The 20,724-nt window shown below is 47.9% G+C and overlaps 1 protein-coding gene across 2 annotated transcripts in view; it reads left to right on the top strand.

The window, feature by feature from the left end:
• RECQL4 (RecQ like helicase 4) overlaps nt 1-20,724 on the top strand; it is a 183,199-nt gene that overhangs the window by 102,353 nt on the left and 60,122 nt on the right. For both annotated transcript variants that reach the window (XM_085604639.1, XM_085604638.1), the window contains exons 14-15: nt 8,268-8,456; nt 17,017-17,205. In XM_085604639.1, the coding sequence (XP_085460765.1) occupies nt 8,268-8,456; nt 17,017-17,205 (378 nt within the window). The remainder of the gene's footprint in view (nt 1-8,267; nt 8,457-17,016; nt 17,206-20,724) is intronic.

Raw genomic sequence — 20,724 nt, 5'->3', positions numbered from 1 at the left:
ACTAATTAACAACAGGTTGATGCTAAGCATTTTTTCGGACCAGCTTAAATAACTTGTGCATTGGACCATTGTATTTTCTCTCCATTTCTGCTTCCTTTTTAGTGCTGCTTAGGAGTGACCTCTTTGAATCTGTCTGCACTTTTGGAAAACTCGTGCATGTACTGCACTGTTTCCAATGCATGCTTGTACGGCATCCACCTTGCAAGAGCGAGCAGCTTCCCCATCTGTTTCAAATTATCGCGCCCACGCTTGTTAATTGGAAACCGATGGCACTGCAAGGTAGATGCTGTACATGCACAAGTGCGTTTATTTTCTTGCCGGCTCTTTGCTTCGTCGTGCTAATGGCTCCTCCCTCCCGTCGCCTCTCCTGTTCCCACTCGTGTTGATACAGTTTGCGAGCAGGGAAGCCGGGATTCAAAACAAGTTTTGTTGTTTAACAACGTGCAGTTCAGCAACTAGATGAGTATATGTACAGTTAGCTAATTAGTTAACCTTGAAAAACGTGGAATTACTTTTATTTAATACATACCCGACTTTGAGAAGATTACATTTTCTTGATGGGTCCACTCGACCACGTGCAGGTACACATACCCCTACCCAGCACTCAATGCCTTACAAAGCCATATTACTGCGCCCAGCCCGATTTTGCAGGTGTTAGTGCTCCCTGGATCACAGCCACCAAACACGCACATGTCAGCCAGACTTCTCGTATAAACAGAATGAACACGACCCAACTTAATACTCTAACCCCAGTGTTTGAAAATCTGGTTGCCTCAGTTACGTCAATAAGTGACGGCAAGTCGAGTCAATAAGAAACCTAGTTTACACTGATTGACAGGCTAAGAGGCGGAAGTTGGAGGACCCTAGCCGTTGTATTTGTAGAGGAAGTCTGCGATTGGTTAAAAATGATCCGCCCCGGAAAATTAGTTTCCTTGCTGCTTTTGCACGAACGTCATCACGACTCGGAAGCGATTGTCCAACTACACATGAACCGGCCCTCATGCCCTTCTGTTTGTGGTTCACACTGTCACCAGTGGAGATGGGGACCCTTAGACAGAATAGCACTGGAGAGATGGGTCAGCAAACAGAATTGGCCATTGGAATAGATTGGTCAGTCTTGACGCGTATATCCAGCTGAAAAAGGGGTCACGCCAACAGCCGCTCGTGAGTTGACATGGTGAAGCGGTAACTATGCTGAATTCAGAATAGGGCACCCGTGAATCATGTTACAGCTTACACAGGGAATGGGCCACCTGATAACTGCGTAGTGAACTATTATGGCAAAAATGTTTCGTGAAACAGAATAAGTTCAATGGTACGCATGATTTTTCTGTGAAAAATATATGTTCGAGGCATATGAGCTGCAGATTGTACACTTAGCATAGATCGCCATCTGGTGTTGGGCCCGGATGTTTGCAGTTTGTTTTTCTTCTTGGACAGTCTTTGGAAGTCACGAGTTTGGTGACTCCTCCTTCGGTCCGTACTGCGCATGGGCTTCGGCTCCATCCTCAGATTGTTTTTTTCCGCCATCGGGCTCGGATGTGATACTTCGTGCTCCGGCTTCGAACTTCTACGGTTCCAGCCTCGACGGAAAATCCTCGTTTCTTCGAGTTTCTTCATCATCATCTTCATCTCTCGAAGCGGCACTTTCTCCATCCCGTTCATCGGCACCGGCCTTCGGGCCCTCCTCGACTCCGGTCCCGGCCGATGGAAAGGACTCCGTTCAAAAAGTGCCCAAAATGTGGGTCTAAATTTCCCCACACCGACCTCCATCAGGTGTGTAACCTTTGCCTCTCTCCAGAACACGAGGCTAGAGACTGCCCCGCCTGCAAGTCTTTTCGATCGAAGAAGACCATCCGAGATCGAAGAGCTCGACGGACCATGGCGCACTCATCCTCTGCAGCTCCACCGGACATCTTCGGAGACGGCGCCGAAGCTTCGGGGCAAACACACACCGAGCAGGAGGAAGACATCGTCAGCGCTTCCGAGGCCGACGACTCCGACGTGGAGGACGTTACACCGGCGCAGCGGGCCGTGAGTACTATACCCCCTCCCACCCCCGCGCCCAAAACCAAAGAGACTCGGGTTACTCCCTCGCCTGCCGGCCTGGGCAAAACCAAAACCAAAGCTTCTATCACCCCACCTACGGGCCCGGTGTCGAAGCCTCCAAAGTCTCACGGCAGCTCGGGATCGAGCCAGCCGACGCCCGGTGCCGAAAAACAGCATCCGGCACCGAAGAAAGCAATATCCAGCTCGACTCCGAAGCCACCGGTGCCGAAGCCTGGACTCTCGGTGCCGACCAAACACAAACATAAATCTGTCGGCACCGACGCTCCGGCGCCGAAAACTCCTTCGACGCCGAAAAAACAGGAGGCCCCAAAAAAGCATGGCGCACACAAACCATCGAAGTCCTCGGTTCCGAAATCACCGGTGCCGACGGACGATTCGACGCCACTGGCTCTGTTTACACCAGACCCTCTACAAAAGACTCTGTCCAAAGATCCAAAGACTGGACTATTGACTTTAATTATCAAGAAAAGACGCCTTGATACTCCGGCTCCTCCTCCTCCACCTAAAAGGAAGGACTCTGCTACTTCTCCCCTAAGAGTGCCCTCCCCACTACCGCCTCCCCTACCTCCTCCACCACCTCCACCCCCTCCCCCTCCCCCTCCCAGGTCTCCGCCACCTCCACCTCACTACGATCCGGCCCCATCCCCAGATCCGGATGACGGGGACCCGGACAATTACCCGGCGGACGCCCCAATGGATCCCACTCCACCAGGGACCCCAGACCCATGGGAGGATTAGAATAACCCTGATATACCAGATATACCTCAGGACGACCTATACCCATCCAGGCCGTCTCCTCCAGAGGACTCCTTAGGGTTTCATCATTTAGTGCAGAGAGCAGCACACTATCATGGGGTGGACATGCACAGTGAACCAGTGGAAGAAGACTTCCTACTGGATACATTTGACATACAAGACAAATCTACTTCTATCTTACCCATGCTTAAGGGTGTCACCAAGCACGCTACAGAGGTGTTCAAAGACCCTGTCAGGGCCAGAGTACTGAACACTAGAATAGAGAAGAAGTACAAAGCGGCACCCACAGACCCTGCATACATTAAGGGCCCTGCTCCCCTAGATTCCCTAGTTGTCTCCACAGCTAGAAAGCGGGCTAACTCCCAATCCTCAGGAGAAGCCCCACCGCCAGATAAGGAATCTAAACTTCTGGACGCGTCTGGTAAACGCACCGCCTCCCAAGCTGCAAACATGTGGCGCATTGCAAACACACAAGCACTGCTTGCGCGATATGACAGAGCACACTATGACGAACTAGAGGCTCTTATGCAGCACCTTCCAGAAAAACACAAGCGCAAGGCTCATGACCTGATACAGGAGGGTAAACTAATTACAAACACCTCCATTAAGTGTGCCCTCGATGCAGCCGACACTGCTTCTAGAGCTATAAATACAAGTGTCCTGCTTCGTCGCCATGCCTGGCTCAGGATCTCAGGGTTCAAGCCTGAAGTCCAGGCGTCCATACTCAATCACCCCTTTGACCAGCAAACTCTCTTTGGGCCAAAGGTAGACGAAGCGTTGGAAAAGATGAAAAAGGACACAGACACAGCAAAGTCTATGGGGGCACTCCAAACACAAGCCTCTAAACGTTCCTTTCGACGCTCGTCCTTTCGTGGCACAGGCAGAGGCTCCTCCACCGATAACGCCTCTACCTCCTACAAGTCCCCTCCTCAAAATACCTTTTCAAAGGGCAATCAAAGGGGCGGTTACAGAGGCAACAACAATAAGGGCAGGGGCAAAACCAACAACACCCGTTCTGCCACCCCACCCACACAATGACTCCCCTCCGCTCCCCCCAGACCATCCCACTCCGGTCGGGGGCAGACTACAAGACTTTATCCACACATGGGAGTCCATAACATCGGACAAATGGATGACCCAAATCATTCGGTCAGGGTACTGTCTCCAACTAACATCTACCCCACCCAATATCCCACCAAGGCACCGTCCAATGTCTCAAGAACATTCCACACTGCTCAAACAAGAGGTACTCCCACTCCTCCAAAAACACACTATAGAGCAGGTCCCCGTCAATCAACAAAATCTAGGGGTCTACTCCCTATATTTCTTAATACCAAAGAAAGACGGGACCCTCAGACCCATTCTCGACCTCCGGCCTCTAAATGCCTACATACATTCAGACCATTTTCACATGGTCACCCTACAGCAAGTCCTCCCACTCCTCTGCCAGGGAGACTTTCTCACAACCTTGGATCTGAAAGACGCATACTTTCACATTCCAATACACCCCTCTCACAGGAAATACCTCAGGTTCGTGGTGGACGGGCAACATTACCAATTCACGGTTCTCCCCTTCGGGGTCACCACCGCACCACGGGTGTTTACCAAATGCCTAGCAGTAGTAGCAGCACACCTCAGACGTCAACATATTCACGTCTTCCCTTACCTAGACGACTGGCTGATAAAAGCCGCGTCCTACGACCAATGTGTGCAACATACAAACAGCACCATCCAACTGCTCCACCAGCTAGGCTTCACGGTGAACTACCAAAAGTCCCACCTCATACCATCTCACACAAAGCAATATCTCGGGGCCACTATAGACACCTCCAAGGGTATTGCCTATCCAAACTCAGCCAGAATCACAAGCATTCAAGCCTTACGCAAAACATTCCTTCCTCAACACTCTCTTCCAGCAAGAGTGTTTATGAAGCTCATAGGAATGATGGCGTCTTGCATCTTCATAGTGCCCCATGCAAGACTCCACATGCGTCCACTACAAGAGTGCCTAGCACAACAGTGGAACCAGGCCCAGGGTCAACTGACGGATCTGGTGTTGGTGGACGGCCGCACACATCACTCTCTGCAGTGGTGGAACACCACAAACCTTTCCAAAGGGCGGCCGTTCCTGGACCCGGTTCCTCAGGTGATTCTAACAGCGGACGCATCGCTCTCCGGCTGGGGAGCGCACCTCCTACACCTCACCATGCAAGGTCTATGGACGCCACAGCAAAAATCGCTCCACATCAACCATCTGGAGCTCTTGGCGATCTTTCTAGCCCTAAAATCTTTCCAAAAACAGATTTCGGGCAAAGCAGTCCTCATTCGCACAGACAATATGACTGCGATGTATTATATCCAAAAACAGGGGGGGACACACTCTCCCCAGCTCTCCCGCTTAGCCCAGAGCATATGGAGATGGGCAATTCCCCAAAACATCTTTCTCCTGGCACAGCACGTTCCAGGCGTACAAAACACCATGGCAGATCTGCTCAGCAGACAAACACAACAACTACACGAATGGGAACTGCATCCACAAGTTCTTCACCCATTCTTCCAACAGTGGGGGCATCCTCAGATAGACCTCTTCGCCACCCACGAAAACAAAAAATGCCCAAGCTTCGCCGCCAGATACCCACACCCATTGTCCAAGGGCAATGCGATATGGATGAACTGGTCAGGCAGATTTGCATACGCCTTTCCACCTCTCCCACTAATTCCATTAGTGGTCAGGAAGCTACAACAGCACTCCCTCACACTCATTCTGGTAGCTCCGACGTGGGCCAGGCAGCCGTGGTACACCACGCTACTACAACTGTCAGTGGTACCACATCAAAAACTGCATCTATCCCCATGCCTCCTAACCCAGAACCATGGAGAAATCAGGCACCCGGACCCAGCTCAGCTCAACCTGGCGATCTGGCTCCTGAAATCCTAGAATTCGGATACCTTAACCTTCCCCCTGATTGCATGAACATCATCATGGAAGCCAGACGTCCTACCACTAGAGCATGCTATGCCGCAAAGTGGAAAAGATTTGTAATTTACTGCCGTAACAATACAATCAACCCTCTAGATGCATCCATACAGCACATCATATGCTATCTGCTCCATCTTCACAGGTGTAACCTGGCATATTCATCCATACGCCTACACCTAGCAGCGATCGCTGCTTATCTACAAAACAGACAGCATTTATCACTCTTCAGAGTGCCCGCTATTAAAGCCTTCATGGAAGGCCTTAAACGAGTAATTCCTCCCAGGGCACCACCTTCCCCTGTATGGAATCTAAATTTAGTTCTTACACGACTAATGGGTCCGCCCTTCGAACCAATGCACAAATGTGAGCTACAGTTTCTCACCTGGAAAACAGCTTTCCTTGTAGCTATCACTTCCCTTAGAAGGGTTGGTGAAATACAAGCGTTCACCATACAGGAACCCTACATACAAATGCATCACAGCAAGGTCATACTTCGCACAAATCCGAAGTTTCTGCCCAAAGTCATTTTCCCCTTCCACCTCAATCAATCAGTGGAATTACCTGTCTTCTTTTCGCAACCCCAATCTGTTGCGGAAAGGGCCTTACACACACTTGATGTGAAAAGGGCGTTGCTATACTACATACAAAGAACGCAACCCTTCAGGAAGACTAAACAATTGTTCGTTTCCTTCTCTCCACCACATAAAGGCAACCCCATTTCTAAATCAGGGATAGCTAGGTGGATTGTAAAATGCATACAAATTTGCTATCAAAAGGCAAAGAGAACATTATCTGTTCCTCCGAAAGCCCACTCTACAAGAAAGTTAGGGGCTTCTATGGCTTTTCTAGGGAATATACCCTTAGATGACATCTGCAAAGCAGCCACATGGTCTACACCGCACACCTTCACAAAACACTATTGTGTAGATGTGCATTCCAAGCAGCAAGCTAGGGTGGGCCAGGCTGTACTAAAGACACTTTTTCAAACAGCTGCAACGGATACCGGTGGTCGCCGCTAAGGTTGGGTACTGCTATATAATCTATGCTAAGTGTACAATCTGCAGCTCATATGCCTCGAACGGAATATGCTACTTACCAGTATGCATCTGTTCTTGGCATGTAGAGCTGCAGAGTTGTACACGCCCACCCGCCTCCCCGGCTACCTGTATCCGTTCCAGTACATCTTATTTAGATACAACACATGGGTTTCTCACTGTTATTACTACGCTCCATCATTTCCCTGTTGGCGAAAAACAATCTGAGGATGGAGCCGAAGCCCATGCGCAGTACGGACCGAAGGAGGAGTCACCAAACTCGTGACTTCCAAAGACTGTCCAAGAAGAAAAACAAACTGCAAACATCCGGGCCCAACACCAGATGGCGATCTATGCTAAGTGTACAACTCTGCAGCTCTACATGCCAAGAACAGATGCATACTGGTAAGTAGCATATTCCTTTTTAATTTTGATTTGAGTTTTATATATAATCTTCACTAGCGCTCCATTGCTCATATTGTCATCTGCTATTTTGATAGTGCCAAGACGGATTTCGCTGTCAGAGAATTTACATTATACATGGAGTGTGTGCCTGTTGAGATTGGTGGGTTGTGCGCATATAATGTGAAGTTATTTGCATTTACATTCTCAGTCTGCCATTATATGTTAAATGCGGCAGAGGCAAGCATGCATTCCTGAATTACACTGCATGACCCAGTGTGTAGTAATTGAATAACTATCCCTAGCGGCACATGACCCAGAATAATATGCTGCATGACTAAACACTTATAAGATACCAAAGGCGAGACCTATTGGCTATGCCAATGCTTGTGCCTCTTTGTCTGTCTCCCACTCCCTCTACTCCTGTGTCCCACTCTATCTGCATCTTTGCCTTGTTCTCTTTGTCTGCACTCTCCGTCATTCTGTTTCACTCTCTCTACTCATGTGTCCCCATCACTTCACGCTGATACCCTAGACCCTCCCACTGTGCCCCAGTTCCGCCACCCAATCCCACACTTCATATGCCTCTCTCTTGCCGCCCCTGTACCTAGCTGCCTCCCTTTGTTACTTTAACTCCCTCTCCTCTGGCCCTTGAGACACGCTCCATGTGCCACAAACCTTGGTCTTGCGCCCTACTTTGTGCTCCAGTGTTACTTCTGTTGCCCCTGCCTCGTGTTCTGTCCCTGTTTCCTGAATCCCTCTCCCTCTGTCATAGCCAACTGCACTTGCTGCCCCTCCGTCCCATTTCTGCTTCCTCTGTATCTATATATCTAGCTCTTTTTCCTTATGCCCCTTCTCTCCATGCCTTCCCTGACTACATTTCCTATCTGTGGAACTGAACTAATTATAGTTCTAAGTTTGGTTACTGTCCGTCTATCTGCAGGTGAAGCAAAGGTGGGATTGCATTTGGGGTTAGTTCATGAGTTACACTTGTTCATCTGTCCCTCCACATCTTGTGTACGCAGGTGAAACAAGGGGCTGTGCATGTGCTTCTGCTCTCCCCAGAGGCTCTGGTTGGCGGAGGGTTCTCTGGGTCAAGTTGCCTCCCACCAGCTGATCAACTCCCGCCTGTGGCTTTCGCCTGTATCGATGAAGCTCACTGTGTCTCCGAATGGTCCCACAACTTCCGGCCTTGCTACCTGCGCCTTTGTAAGGTATGACGAGCAGACTTTTACAATGGCTGTCACAGAGCAGCAGTCTTCAGGCTGTCCTCTTCTCAAACTTGTATGGGCATTGGTCAGATTGCTTTTCATTCACTCCTAGAGAAACTACAGTCTCCCATCCTACTGTTACCCCACTAGCCTTATTGCAGTACTGTCGAGAATGCTTCTGCTCGTCCCAACCTTACTGCCATCCCAGCAAACTTACTTTTGTTTTCCTTCATACCCCAAAGCTTACTGCCGCCTGCCCATACTAAGTACAGATCACCCATAGCTTAATGCTGACCGTTCCGGCTCACTGACCTCCTCTCCTTATTTACTACTTTCAACCCCAGGTTTACTTTCCATCCAAAGGAGGTTACGTGGCATCCACTCTAAGCTCACAGCCTCCCTATGAGGCTTACTGTCTGATGATAATGGCCTGCTGTTTACCCACCTGCAATCAACTCTCCTGCTCCCATCCCAGAAGACGATCAGTTTGAAATGTTACCTATTTTTAATCCTAGGTCTGCCTCGTTGTGTCTTCATATAATGCCCAAGTATTAGATACCTCTAACTTTTAGCGAGAACCATCTCTTTTCAAAAATATGTTTAAACAGTTATTTATTCGAATTAAACACAAAGTTTGCACAAAAACAAATAGTTTGAAAGTGCTTTTTATCTCTCAGTTCGAATTTTTTTTTATTGCAGTGGAGACTGATAGGAAGCAAACTTATTAAGGAGAAATTTAACACTGATACTTTAAGGTAGAAAACGGCCCCAGGTTTCCTTGGTTACAGTACAGTTGCAGCGCATTTACACAATGGATCAAACAAAGAAATTAATCTTGAGTTAGTCTATCCAGAGTCTTACCTTTACTGTGAATGTAGAAGTCTTATTTGTGAATATATTGGGAATACCCAGGATGCAGAACTTGCACTAGAATTAGGTAAACATTATTTCTCCATCACAATATCTTCAATAAGATTTATAATCATTGAACAGAATGTTAACCTAATCCCTCGTACAAGAAGGGGAGTAAGCTAATGCAATTGAGAGAAACATGAAAAGGTTGAATCTTCGCCAATAACTTCACTCAATCAACCAATCAATCGGAACTTGCAGAGCGCGCTAATCACCCCAAGGGATATCCAGGCGATTGAGGTGGTGTTACTCGAACAGCCAGGTCTTGAGTCTACGCCTGAAGTCGGTGAGGTAGATAGATGTTCAGAGGTGGATGGGGAGGTCGTTCCATGCTTTGACTGCGAGGTAGGAGGAGCGTCCTCCGGCTTGGGTACGATGGATGTGGGGGGACAGTGCTGAGGGCCAGTATGGGAGAACGCAGGTCAGGCGGTTGTTCAGATATTCTGGTCACGTTTTGTGGCGTCTTTGTAGGCGTGCATGAGCAGCTTGAAGTGGCATCTCTTCTTGACAGGAAGCTAGTGTGTGCTACAGAGGTGGGGTGTGATGTGGGCTCACCTGGGCAGGTCCAAGATGATTCTTGCTGCTCGGTTCTGGATTGTTTGGAGGTGCTTGAGGAGGAGGGTGGTGGTTCCGTGGCAGAGGGCATTTCCGTAGTCAAGTCGATTGGTGATGAGGGCTTTAGTGACTGTTCTTTTGGTGTCGGTTGGGATCCATCTGAAGATTTTTAGGATCATTCTGAGGGTGTTAAAGCAGGTGGAGGTAACCAAGCTGATCAGACTTCTCATGGAGAGTTTGCTGTTGAGGATTATTCCAAGGTTGCGGGCATGGGTGGTGGGGGTGGGTGCTGGTCTGAGGGCAGAGGGCCACTAGGAGGAGTCCCGCGGTGAGGGGGTCTTCCAAAGACGTGAACTTAGTTTTTTGGGGTGTTGAATTTAAGGCAGTTATCTCTCATCCAGTCGGCGACATCGGTCTTGGCGTTCTGGAAGTTTGCTCTGGTGGTGTCAGTGTCTTCGGTGCGGAAGAGTATGAGCAAGGTTGTCGTAGGAGATGAAGTTGTGACCGTGGCTGCGAGTGATGGGTGCCAGTTGAGTCATGTGGACATTGAACAGTGTGGGGCTGAGTGAGGAACCCTGGGGTACGCCGCAGATGATGCGCTTGGGGTCAGTGGTGTATGGCGGGAGGCGGATTCTCTGAGTGCATCCGGTGAGAAAAGAGAATAGGTGTTTAAGGGCATTGCCGTTGATGCTGATGTGGTGAAATCTTTCGATGAGGAGGTGGTGGGAGACGGTGTTGAAGGCCGCTGACCGGTCGTGGAGCAGCAGGGCTCTTGACTCGCCTTGGTCATGGATGGCTGGGGCGGAAACGAGATTGGAAGGGTCGAACAGGTGGTTGGATTCCAGGTAGTCTGTGATCTGGAGGTTGACGGCTTTCTCCAGTACCTCGGCCAGGAAGGGGAGGAACGAGATGGGGAGGTAGTTCTTGAGGTCGGATGGGTCTGCTGTGGGCTTCTTCAGAAGTGGTTTGAACTTTTTCGCAGCCCTGATTTACTTTTGCTTCTTTTCTTGAGACAGAATCAAGACAATTGTAGATGATTGAGTTCTGGGCTGTTCTAGAAGTACCCCACTCACAGATCCCAGAGAGAGCAATGTTTGTCATCGGTAAATCTGTTGCTACCTTGTTATTTGCAGAATGAACTTTAGACCTACTTGGAGCAGGTCTGTTGGCTTTCTGACAGCATCCAAATATACGTCATGGTTTATACAGCTGTGGATTTAACCTGTGTGGATGGATATTCTAATGGGGCATGATTAGGCAAGGAAGTTTTAGACATTTATTCGAGTGAGGAATAATTTCCTAAAACATTAAGATGGCGAAATTAAGTGTATATGTAAATCTAGAATAACCTTCAGAATTAAATACGTTTATGCATTCGCAGAGAGCATAATATTATGGAAGGCTCATAAAAATGTCATAGGCCATGAGGATCTGCACTTGATATTTTGCCTTGGGTAATGACCACTATGCTGACCGATGTTGAAGGTTAGATTAAGGCATTAGTTCTGGTGGAGAGGCCATCAGTTGAGGAAGAACTGATTTCTAGGCATTCTGATCTCTAGACAGTAGGATCTCATCATGGGAGCAGAGGGATGTTTTTCAAGCCCTCCAGTAAATTCATAGTCCATGAACAGTTAAAAAAGGTAGCTACGAAGGGTATTTTGTTAAGCTGTACAACTGTTAGGTGAACTTTAATGGAATTAAATTGTTGGCTAGATGAAGAGCATGAAGCATTACTATCTCTTCTTGTAAATTCCTTGTGATTAATCTGTCTGTTTTCGTCAGACACCAAATGCAGACTATTTTCCTGTGAAAATGCATGAAGATCTTGTTGCACAAAGTTTATCCTCTGTTAAAAGGCTCGTTCCTCGTAGAAGGCTCGTGCCAAGTGACTATAGGGGATTGACACCAGGTGTCATGCCTTGAGAATATGAAGGTAATAGCAACAAGGGGTTTGGCCCTAGGCGGCTGGACCGGTCCGTATTAAACTAAGAGCAAGAAGTGTCCTAGCCATCACCTTTCAAATGCTGCTACAATAATTTAAGCAGCATTTGAAAGGTGACGGCTAGGACACTTCTTGCTCTTGTTGAGAATATGTAGGGCAGACACTAGGAGCTGTGTTGTTTATTCAGTTGCCAGCTACCTAAACTCCATATGGTATCTCTGGAAAAGAGGTATCACTTCCCTAATGCACCACACACTTTAAGTAAAATTTGGATTATGGATTCTTTTATGTGATCTTAAGTCATTTTTTTTATCTCAGTACATGAACAGTTGCTAGATTATAGGGTTTGACAAAAAGACCCTACTGAGTTTCCTCTTAGTTGGAAGCAGAAATTTCCTTTTAATGAATTGGAATGTTTACAATTTACTATGTTTTTAAACCTACGCTGCTATATGTACTTTTATGGTTTTTATTAACCGAAATAAAGAAAAATGATGATGACGATAGGGGATGTAGTCATGGTGGTTAAGTTTAACAACTGTATGATGTGTGTAGTGTTCACCCAACGCAGCCTGCATAGCAGTCCATTGTATGGTTTCTCTGATAGACATAGGTTTGAATGCCACAATTTACTTGCCAGTGTGGTTCGATAAGAATCATATTTCCTTTGTATTGTATGAGCCTTGTAGTGGCTTTTAGAAGTAACTTAATTAGGGAACGGCATAGCGCAAGGTGTTTGACCATCTGTCTAAAAATCTTCCCCTTACAGTTATGACTCTTGAGTAGCCGCAGTTTCTTGGATGTTTGCAATTTTATGCCGAATCAAAAGTGTTCAATTGTCAGATCTTCTAATGGGTGAGGATTCTTGCTAGTATCTTGTTTTTATTGACCAAGTCATGCTTATGAGAGCTCCACAGATACCACCTGCTTGTATCGCGATGATCTGCAAGTCTTATTTTAGAGGCAATTCCATTTGGTTCAGGATTCCTCCTTTTGTCTGGAGTTTTTGTTTGCATTTTTAATAGCATAAACCAGGGGCCTTAGAACAGATTACAACAGAACCAGACTGCGATGCACTTTTTTTTGGGGGGGGGAAGGGAAGGAGGGTACAAGGAGATTTTGTGGTTCACAGGATGTGGAGCCGATTCCAAGATTTTTCAAACTGGTTCCTCATGCTGTAAAATTGGCAGTTCTAGCCACTAAGCCACATCTCCTCCTGATTGTCGAGCTGTGTCTTAATAACATGGTTGCTTGTGATGAGGTAGAGACAAGGAATTACTTTTGGACTAGATTTTGTTATGGTAATGTAATCTTATAAAGCGCACTGTAGGTCCAGAATATAGTGGCCAGGACAGAGAAAGCAAGGCCATCCCTGCAGGCTTTATGAAACCTGGGAACTTGCCGTGCCAAGATGGGGAGATATCTGCATAAGTGGACCGGTACAAGAGTCCCCCACATATGCACTATATATCACTGGCTCTCTCAGCGTGCTTATAAAAATATCATGTTTCCCTGTTGCACCCTTTTCACTTTTGTTACATGTTTTTAGGATATTAAAAGATAAGTTTGTGTTGTTTTTCATGCTTTGGCTTATGAACATCTTAAAGTTCACAATCAAACGCAAAGGAAACAAGATGGCTGCCACCTACAATACTTTAGAAGGATTATAGCCATTGTGTGAGGTTTGAACTTCTTTTTATCTGTGTATCAAGTCAGTTACTTATTCATCTGTCTACACAGTCATTCATCCACCCATTGACACGTTGGTGGTGTTGGGCTGGCGGAGTGCATAGCCTACGTGGTCATAGAGTGCATTGAGCAATTTTAATTCATGACTTGGTGGGTGGTAAATAATGAGAAATGGTGGTTAAAGTTCAGGGGAGAGAGGGACCTTAAACCCTTCTCCCTGGTGCTTCATTCTATTAGAACCTAAAAATAGCAGCATGCCCCCACCCCCGCCTGAGACATTTCCTCACTGTACGAAGAATGTACATTAAAAGCAGTCTGCATGGTGAAAAAGGGGAAAAAGCGGAACAATTCCTCCAGTCGGGAAACCAGAGCCTCTTAAAAACAAAACAATAATAATAATAATACATACATTAATTAAAAAGCTGATAGACATTGACTGATGCGAACATGCTTTTAAAAGTACTTTCTGACGATCATAAGTGCACACAACATAAGTAGAAGGTTAGGTCTCTGATAAATCACAACTCCAAGGATATTCCAGGGACTAGCCAGTCAGCTGACTTGCACACCTTGGTATAGGGGAACTAGTATGCCTTGACTAAATGTGGGGTACACTTAGGGATCACCCCGTAAACAGATAATTACCAAAAAGGTGAAACACTTCAATGTTCTCCAAGATTGTGGAGCGCATGGAAGAGCAGGGCTAAAATCACTGGGCAGGCATTGAAAGTAACAGGGAGGCACAGCTTTCCTTGCCAAACCAGGACTTTCATCCTGACAGCAATACATATACGGTGCTGGTTTCTGGCTCAGTGGTAAAGTATAATGTATGTAAAATCAGTATTGCAAATGTGGTGCATACTGTGGCCTGCATTTCTGGCTTTGTTCTAATGTAGACTTTTCCATTAACATGTAATACAGATCCACCAAACTGTGCCTCGTCTGTGGCTCAATGGTGGTGCAGGCTGAGCTGCATCTGTGGCGGCACAGGCTGAGCTGTATTTGTGGTTCAATGGTGGCACAGATAATGCCTCATCTGTGGCTCAATGGTGGTGCAGACAATGCCTCATCTGTGGCTCAATGATGGTGCAGGCTGGGCTGCATCTGTGACTCAATGCTGGTGCAGGCTGAGCTGCATCTGTGGCTCAATGGTGGCACAGGCTGAGCTATATTTGTGGCTCAATGGTGGCACAGACAATGCCTCATCTGTGGCTCAATGGTGATGCAGACAATGTCTCATCTGTGGATCAATGGTGGTACAGGCTGAGCTGCATCTGTGGTTCAATGGTGAACCAGACAATGCCTCATGTGTGGCTCAATGGTGTCCCAGACAATGCCTCATCTGTGACTCAATGGTGATGCACACAATGCCTCATCTGTGGCTCAGTGGTGGCGCAGGCTGAGCTGTATCTGTGGCTCAATGGTGGCGCAGGCTGAACTGTATCTGTGGCTCAATGGTGGCGCAGACAATGCCTCACCTGAAGATCAATGGTGGTGCAGTCTGTGCTGCATCTGTGGCTCAATGATGGTGCAGGCTGAGCTGTATCTGTGGCTCAATGGTGGTGCAGGCTGAGCTGTATCTGTGGCTCAATGGTGGTGCAGGCTGAGCTGTATCTGTGGCACAATGGTGGTGCAGGCTGCGCTGTAGCTGTGGCTCAATGGTGGTGCAGGCTGAGCTATATCTGTGGCTCAATGGTGGGGTAGGCCATGCCTCATCTGTGGCTCAATGGTGGGGCAGGCCATGCCTCATCTCTGGCTCAATGGTGGTGCAGGCTGAGCTGTATATGTGGCTCAAAGGTGGTGCAGACTGAGCTGTATCAGTGGCTCAATGGTGGTGCAGGCTGAGCTGTATCTATGGCTCAGTGGTGGCCCAGACAATGCCTCACCTGTGGCTCAATAGTGGTGCAGGCTGAGCTGCATCTGTCCCCCAACGTTCGTGTAGACAATGCCTCATCTGTGGCTCAATGGTGGTGCAGACAATGCCTCATCTGTGGCTCAATGTTGGCACAGACAATGCCTCATCTGTGGCTCAATGGTGGTGCAGACAATGCCTCATCTGTGGCTCAATGTTGGCGCAGATAATGCCTCATCTGTGGCTCAATGGTGGTGCAGGCTGAGCTGTACCTGTGGCTCAATGATGGCACAGACAATGCCTCATCTGTGGCTCAATGTTGGCGCAGACAATGCTCATCTGTGGCTCAATGGTGGTCAGGCTGAGCTGAATCTGTGGCTCAATGGTGGTGCAGGCTGAGCTGTACCTGTGGCTCAATGGTGGTGCAGACAATGCCTCATCTGTGGCTCAATGTTGGCGCAGACAATGCCTCATCTGTGGCTCAATGGTGGTCAGGCTGAGCTGAATCTGTGGCTCAATGGTGGTGCAGGCTGAGCTGTACCTGTGGCTCAATGGTGGTGCAGACAATGCCTCATCTGTGGCTCAATGTTGGCGCAGACAATGCCTCATCTGTGGCTCAATGGTGGCACAGACAATGCCTCATCTGTGGCTCAATGTTGGCGCAGACAATGCCTCATCTGTGGCTCAATGGTGGTCAGGCTGAGCTGAATCTGTGGCTCAATGGTGGCGCAGGCTGAGCTGTACCTGTGGCTCAATGGTGGTGCAGACAATGCCTCATCTGTGGCTCAAAGGTTATGCAGGCTGGACTGCATCTGTGGCTTAATGGTGCCTTAGACAATGCCTCATCTGTGGCTCCATGGTGGTGCAGGGTGAGCTGCATATGTGGCTCAATGGTGGGGCAGTCTGTTCTACATCTGTGGCTCGGTGGCAGCAGAGATTATTAAATCTATAACTCTGTGGTAGTGCAAAGATTATGCTGGTTTCTGTTCTAGTGCACATTGTGGTCCAGACCTTCAGTCCAGTTTGGTTTGTATTATTGCTGAATGATTGTATCTCTGTAGAATATCTCTGTAGCTCGATGTTGGTGAAGACTGTAGACTCACACAGTGGTTTGTTATCTGTATAATTCTTAATGTAAAATAACTGCACAGAGCTTTCGTCTGACGTCTTGTGCTCATTGTAGAATCGCACTTGATTGGATACCTTTTTTAAGGTCTGTGTAGATAGCATTTTTGTCTGATCATTGGATACGACTTCAACAGCTGTATTTGAGATAATGCAAGAATACTTGCGTGTAATGGGATGTGGCTTTTTATGGGTCCTTGTTTTTGCTTTAATTAATACAGCAGACAGCACCCTACTCTTTTATTAGGCACCCAAAACCCCACTGCTGACACCATATGTTTTGCTTTGTATTTAGTATTAGTTTGTCTTGTATCTATGGAAAGCCATAATCTGCTACCATCAGTTTTTTTCCAAGTTACACCAGTAAGATTTTATTAAATGAATACGTTCTAACCACTATATTTAAAATAAAAAAAAGTTATTATGTAGAAGATCAGAATAAAGTTATTTTTTTGCTTTTTGATTCATTGTTATTTTTCTTCTAGGTGCTGCGGGAACGCCTAGGTGTGCGGTGCTTGCTGGGGCTCACAGCCACAGCGACTTTGGCTACAGCCCAGGATATTAGCCATCACCTGGGCGTCTCAGAGGAGGAGGAAGGAGGAATAGCTGTGCGCTCTGCTGCTGTTCCATCAAACCTCCATGTGTCGGTCTCTATGGACCGGGAGAAGGATCAGGTAAAACTAGGCAAAGTATGGTCTGGAATGGTCCTTACTCTCTACTTGAGGGGCTCAAAAGCAGTGGGCTTCAGACAACCTAAGGACATCCTGCAACCAAAAAATAAGACAACTTTATACTCTGCACCATTGTGTTAAATTTATTCTTTGATTGCTTGCTTCTAAGTGTGATGCGTGCCTTCTTTTTAAGTACCCCTGATCGTAGATACCCGCCCCATACATAAAAGGTGAATTGCTCTTTACTAGCTGTCCTACAGGGCACAACTTGTATGCTTTCCAGTAACTTTTAGTAGTTTCAGTTTGTATTCATGCTTTATTTTCATAAGGCTAGTCTTCGGCCTACTGCATGGCTGGTAGCTTTCCTTTTGCGTATGACATCCGCTAGAAGTAGGAGTGAGAGTCAAGCTCTTCATGCCAACGAGTCTTATGCCACACTCCACCACAATAAGGTTTTAATAACAATTCACCTGTACTTTCTTTCCAATATTACACCAGTTTTCTATATTAATTCAGTCATGTACTTGCCCACATTGCTCCTAAATTTGACTTCTCTATGAAAAGCTCCATGATAAACTGGAAGTTAAAAAGAGTGGTTGTGAGAAAGTGCCATCTTTCTTGCATGGTATGCCCCCACTTTTTGCTAAATTGCTGAATGTACTTCGATTGAGTGTACCCTGGGTTCCTGCCAATCAGGTGCCCAGGGCCTATGTTCCTTCCTTAAACCACACAAACCCCAAATTGGCAAACCCTAGCCACATGTCAGCCCCTAGTAAATGGTACCCTAGGTACCCAGGGCCTTGTGACCAGGGAAGGCCTCTAAGGGCTGCAGCACTCATTGTGCCACCCTTAGAGGCCCTGTACCCTTACACACACACACTGCCCTTGCAGGCTGAGTGTCTGGGTGCAGGACAAAACAGAGAGTCGACATGGCACACATCACTGTGTACCATGCCCATCACCTACACTGCCAAGGCATATGTCAGCCACCCCTCTAGCTGGGTGCATTACGCCTATGGTGTGGGCACAGGAGCAGGAGCCCTGTGCCCCTACAGTACCCAGGTCCATTCCTGGGCACTGTAAGTGCAGTGCTGTCATTTAAGAATACATGGTGCTGAGAGCTTGTCAAACACGAGCTCCACAGCACCATAGTGGCAACACTGAAGCCTGGGAAGTTTGGTATCAAACTTCTCAGCACATTGAACCCACACTGATGCCAGTGTAGGATTTAATGTACTAAGCACCCCAGAGGGCATCTTAGAAGATGCCCCCTTACAGCTAACTTGCAATCCACGTCTGCTCTGAGGCTGCCCAGGCTGCCACACAGCAGACACGTTGCTGGACCCCTGGGTGGGAGAGCCCCTGCTCTCCCGGGCCTGCAACAATGCACATCCTGGGTGAGGTGAGAAATCTCCTCCCCCAGGATGAGCAAAGGGAAGCTTCAAAGGCATGCCGCCAGTTGGAGTTTCCCCAGGCCACTGCAACCCCCCACTCTGGCGGGAAGCTTGGCCGGAAACCCCATACAAGGACAGGGGATGTGCCAGCCTGCCCACCCCACCCCTCAGGTGGGGGAGGCGAGGTGAAGCACATCTCCGGGCTCTCGCCATCTTGAAGATGGGAGGCCCTACCCTATCAGGATTAGGCTACTGCCCCCCTCCCACAGGAGAGAGGCAGGATAGGGGGTGTACCCACCCCAGGACAAGGACCCATTGGTCCCTGGCCTTCACCTACCTGTAACGCCCCTAAATCTAGTATTTAGGGGCCCCCTGAACCTTCCTTCCTCAGATTCCAGATAGAAAAACGTCAAGAAGAGCAAGAAGAACAAAGACCTGCCCTGCAGCTGCTAAAAAGAGAAGAAGACACCAACTGCTTTGGCCCCAGCCCTACCGGCCTGTCGACTCTCAAACCTGCACCAGCGCGGCATCCCACGTGGCCAGCAACCTCACCAACCCCGGAGGACCTGGCTACCTTTTAGCTCTAAGCCCCTGGGACTCCCACGAGTAGAGGCTCTACTCAAGAAACCTACTTGCTATCCCTGGCACCAGCCCGGGACCGCGGACCCAACACACTCTGCACCAGCCAAGCCTGGCCAGTGCCGGAGTGGACAAAGACCCAGAGGACGACCCCACGGCGACTGTGACCCAGAGTCCGGCACCCAAGGACCCCCCTCGACATCCCGGAAGAAGCCTGCAGCCTCAGAACCAAGTGCCACCCCAGCCGCGATCAACCAGAGGGTAAGATTCCCGACGTCAAAAGGCACCCCTGCACCCGGCGCCCTGCGACCCCCTGTGCCCAATCCCGGGGTACCCACCTAACCTACAACTACCCAACTTACCTCTCGAAGTGGTGGTGGCACCTGAAACATCCTCGTCCCCGAGCCTGCAGCCTCTTTCCAAACCGGAACATTCCCATTGATTTCCATTGAGCGCCCTAAGGCTCAAAAGCACCCTGCACCCAGCCGCCCGAGTGGCCCTGGCAGTGCCCTCTCTACACTAACCTACTTCCCCACTTGCCCTGAGTAAGTGACCAGGAGCCCAGCTCCCACAGCCGCGTGGCTTGCCAGACAGCAGCCACCAACCAAGGCCCCCCTATCCCTCATAGGATAACATTGGGCCCAACTCTCTCTGCACCCGGCCGTCCTGAAACCGCTGAGGGTGAACCAACTGTACCTACCTTACACTGGGGGACCCCTGAGTCCATGCCCGGAATTTCAACACTACCAGTCGAGTTCTTACCCTTAAACCGCTAACTTCATTTTCCTCATAGGGTAACATTGACTGGCTTTTTCTTCAAAAATCTTCTAAGTGTGAACTTTTCAAAACTGCAAAAATTCACCAAAAATCAGCCAAGTGACAAAAACGAATTTACTCACCTGCTCCTAGGTGAGCTCCCAGTGCTGGATCTTGGTGCCCAGCCCTGACTCTGAAAAGTGTTCACAACTATACTTACTTCTAACTCATTTTTCTCCCATAGGAAACCATTGTCTGCTTTTCTGTGAAATTTCTTCTAAGTGTCTACTTTTGCAAATTTGAAATATTCTTTTAAAATCGTACCATTTCTGCAAACGAAATTACTTACCTGCTTTTGATAAGGACCCCAGTCCTGGGTCTAGGCACCCAGTCCTGGATTACTAAAGTAACGATAAAGTACTCTACCTGCAATTTGAATTTCTTGCCATAGAGATCCATTGAATGGTTTCTGTGAAATATTTTCTAAGTGCTAACTTTTGAAATAGCTAAATATTATTTAAAAATCATTACAGTTATTAAGTCGACTTTCATCACTTGATTCTGAATACTGACCCCAGGCTGGTTCTAGGATCCAGACCTGGAATTCCAAAAGTAATCTGAAAAGTAATTTATTACAAATAACCTGAATTTACCATTGAGCTCAATGCATTGTTATGTTTAGGAAATAGGATTGTTTATTGCAACCAACTGTGACTGTTTACACAAATTTATTGCTTGAAACAAAAGTATTTATATTCAACCTCTCATTCTGAGAAAGTATATTTTTACCCCC

The sequence above is a fragment of the Triturus cristatus genome, chromosome 5_1 (genome assembly GCF_964204655.1).
Source record: "Triturus cristatus chromosome 5_1, aTriCri1.1, whole genome shotgun sequence".
In the NCBI taxonomy this organism is placed as follows: Eukaryota; Metazoa; Chordata; class Amphibia; order Caudata; family Salamandridae; genus Triturus; species Triturus cristatus.
This window is presented reverse-complemented; position numbering and strand designations above follow the sequence as displayed.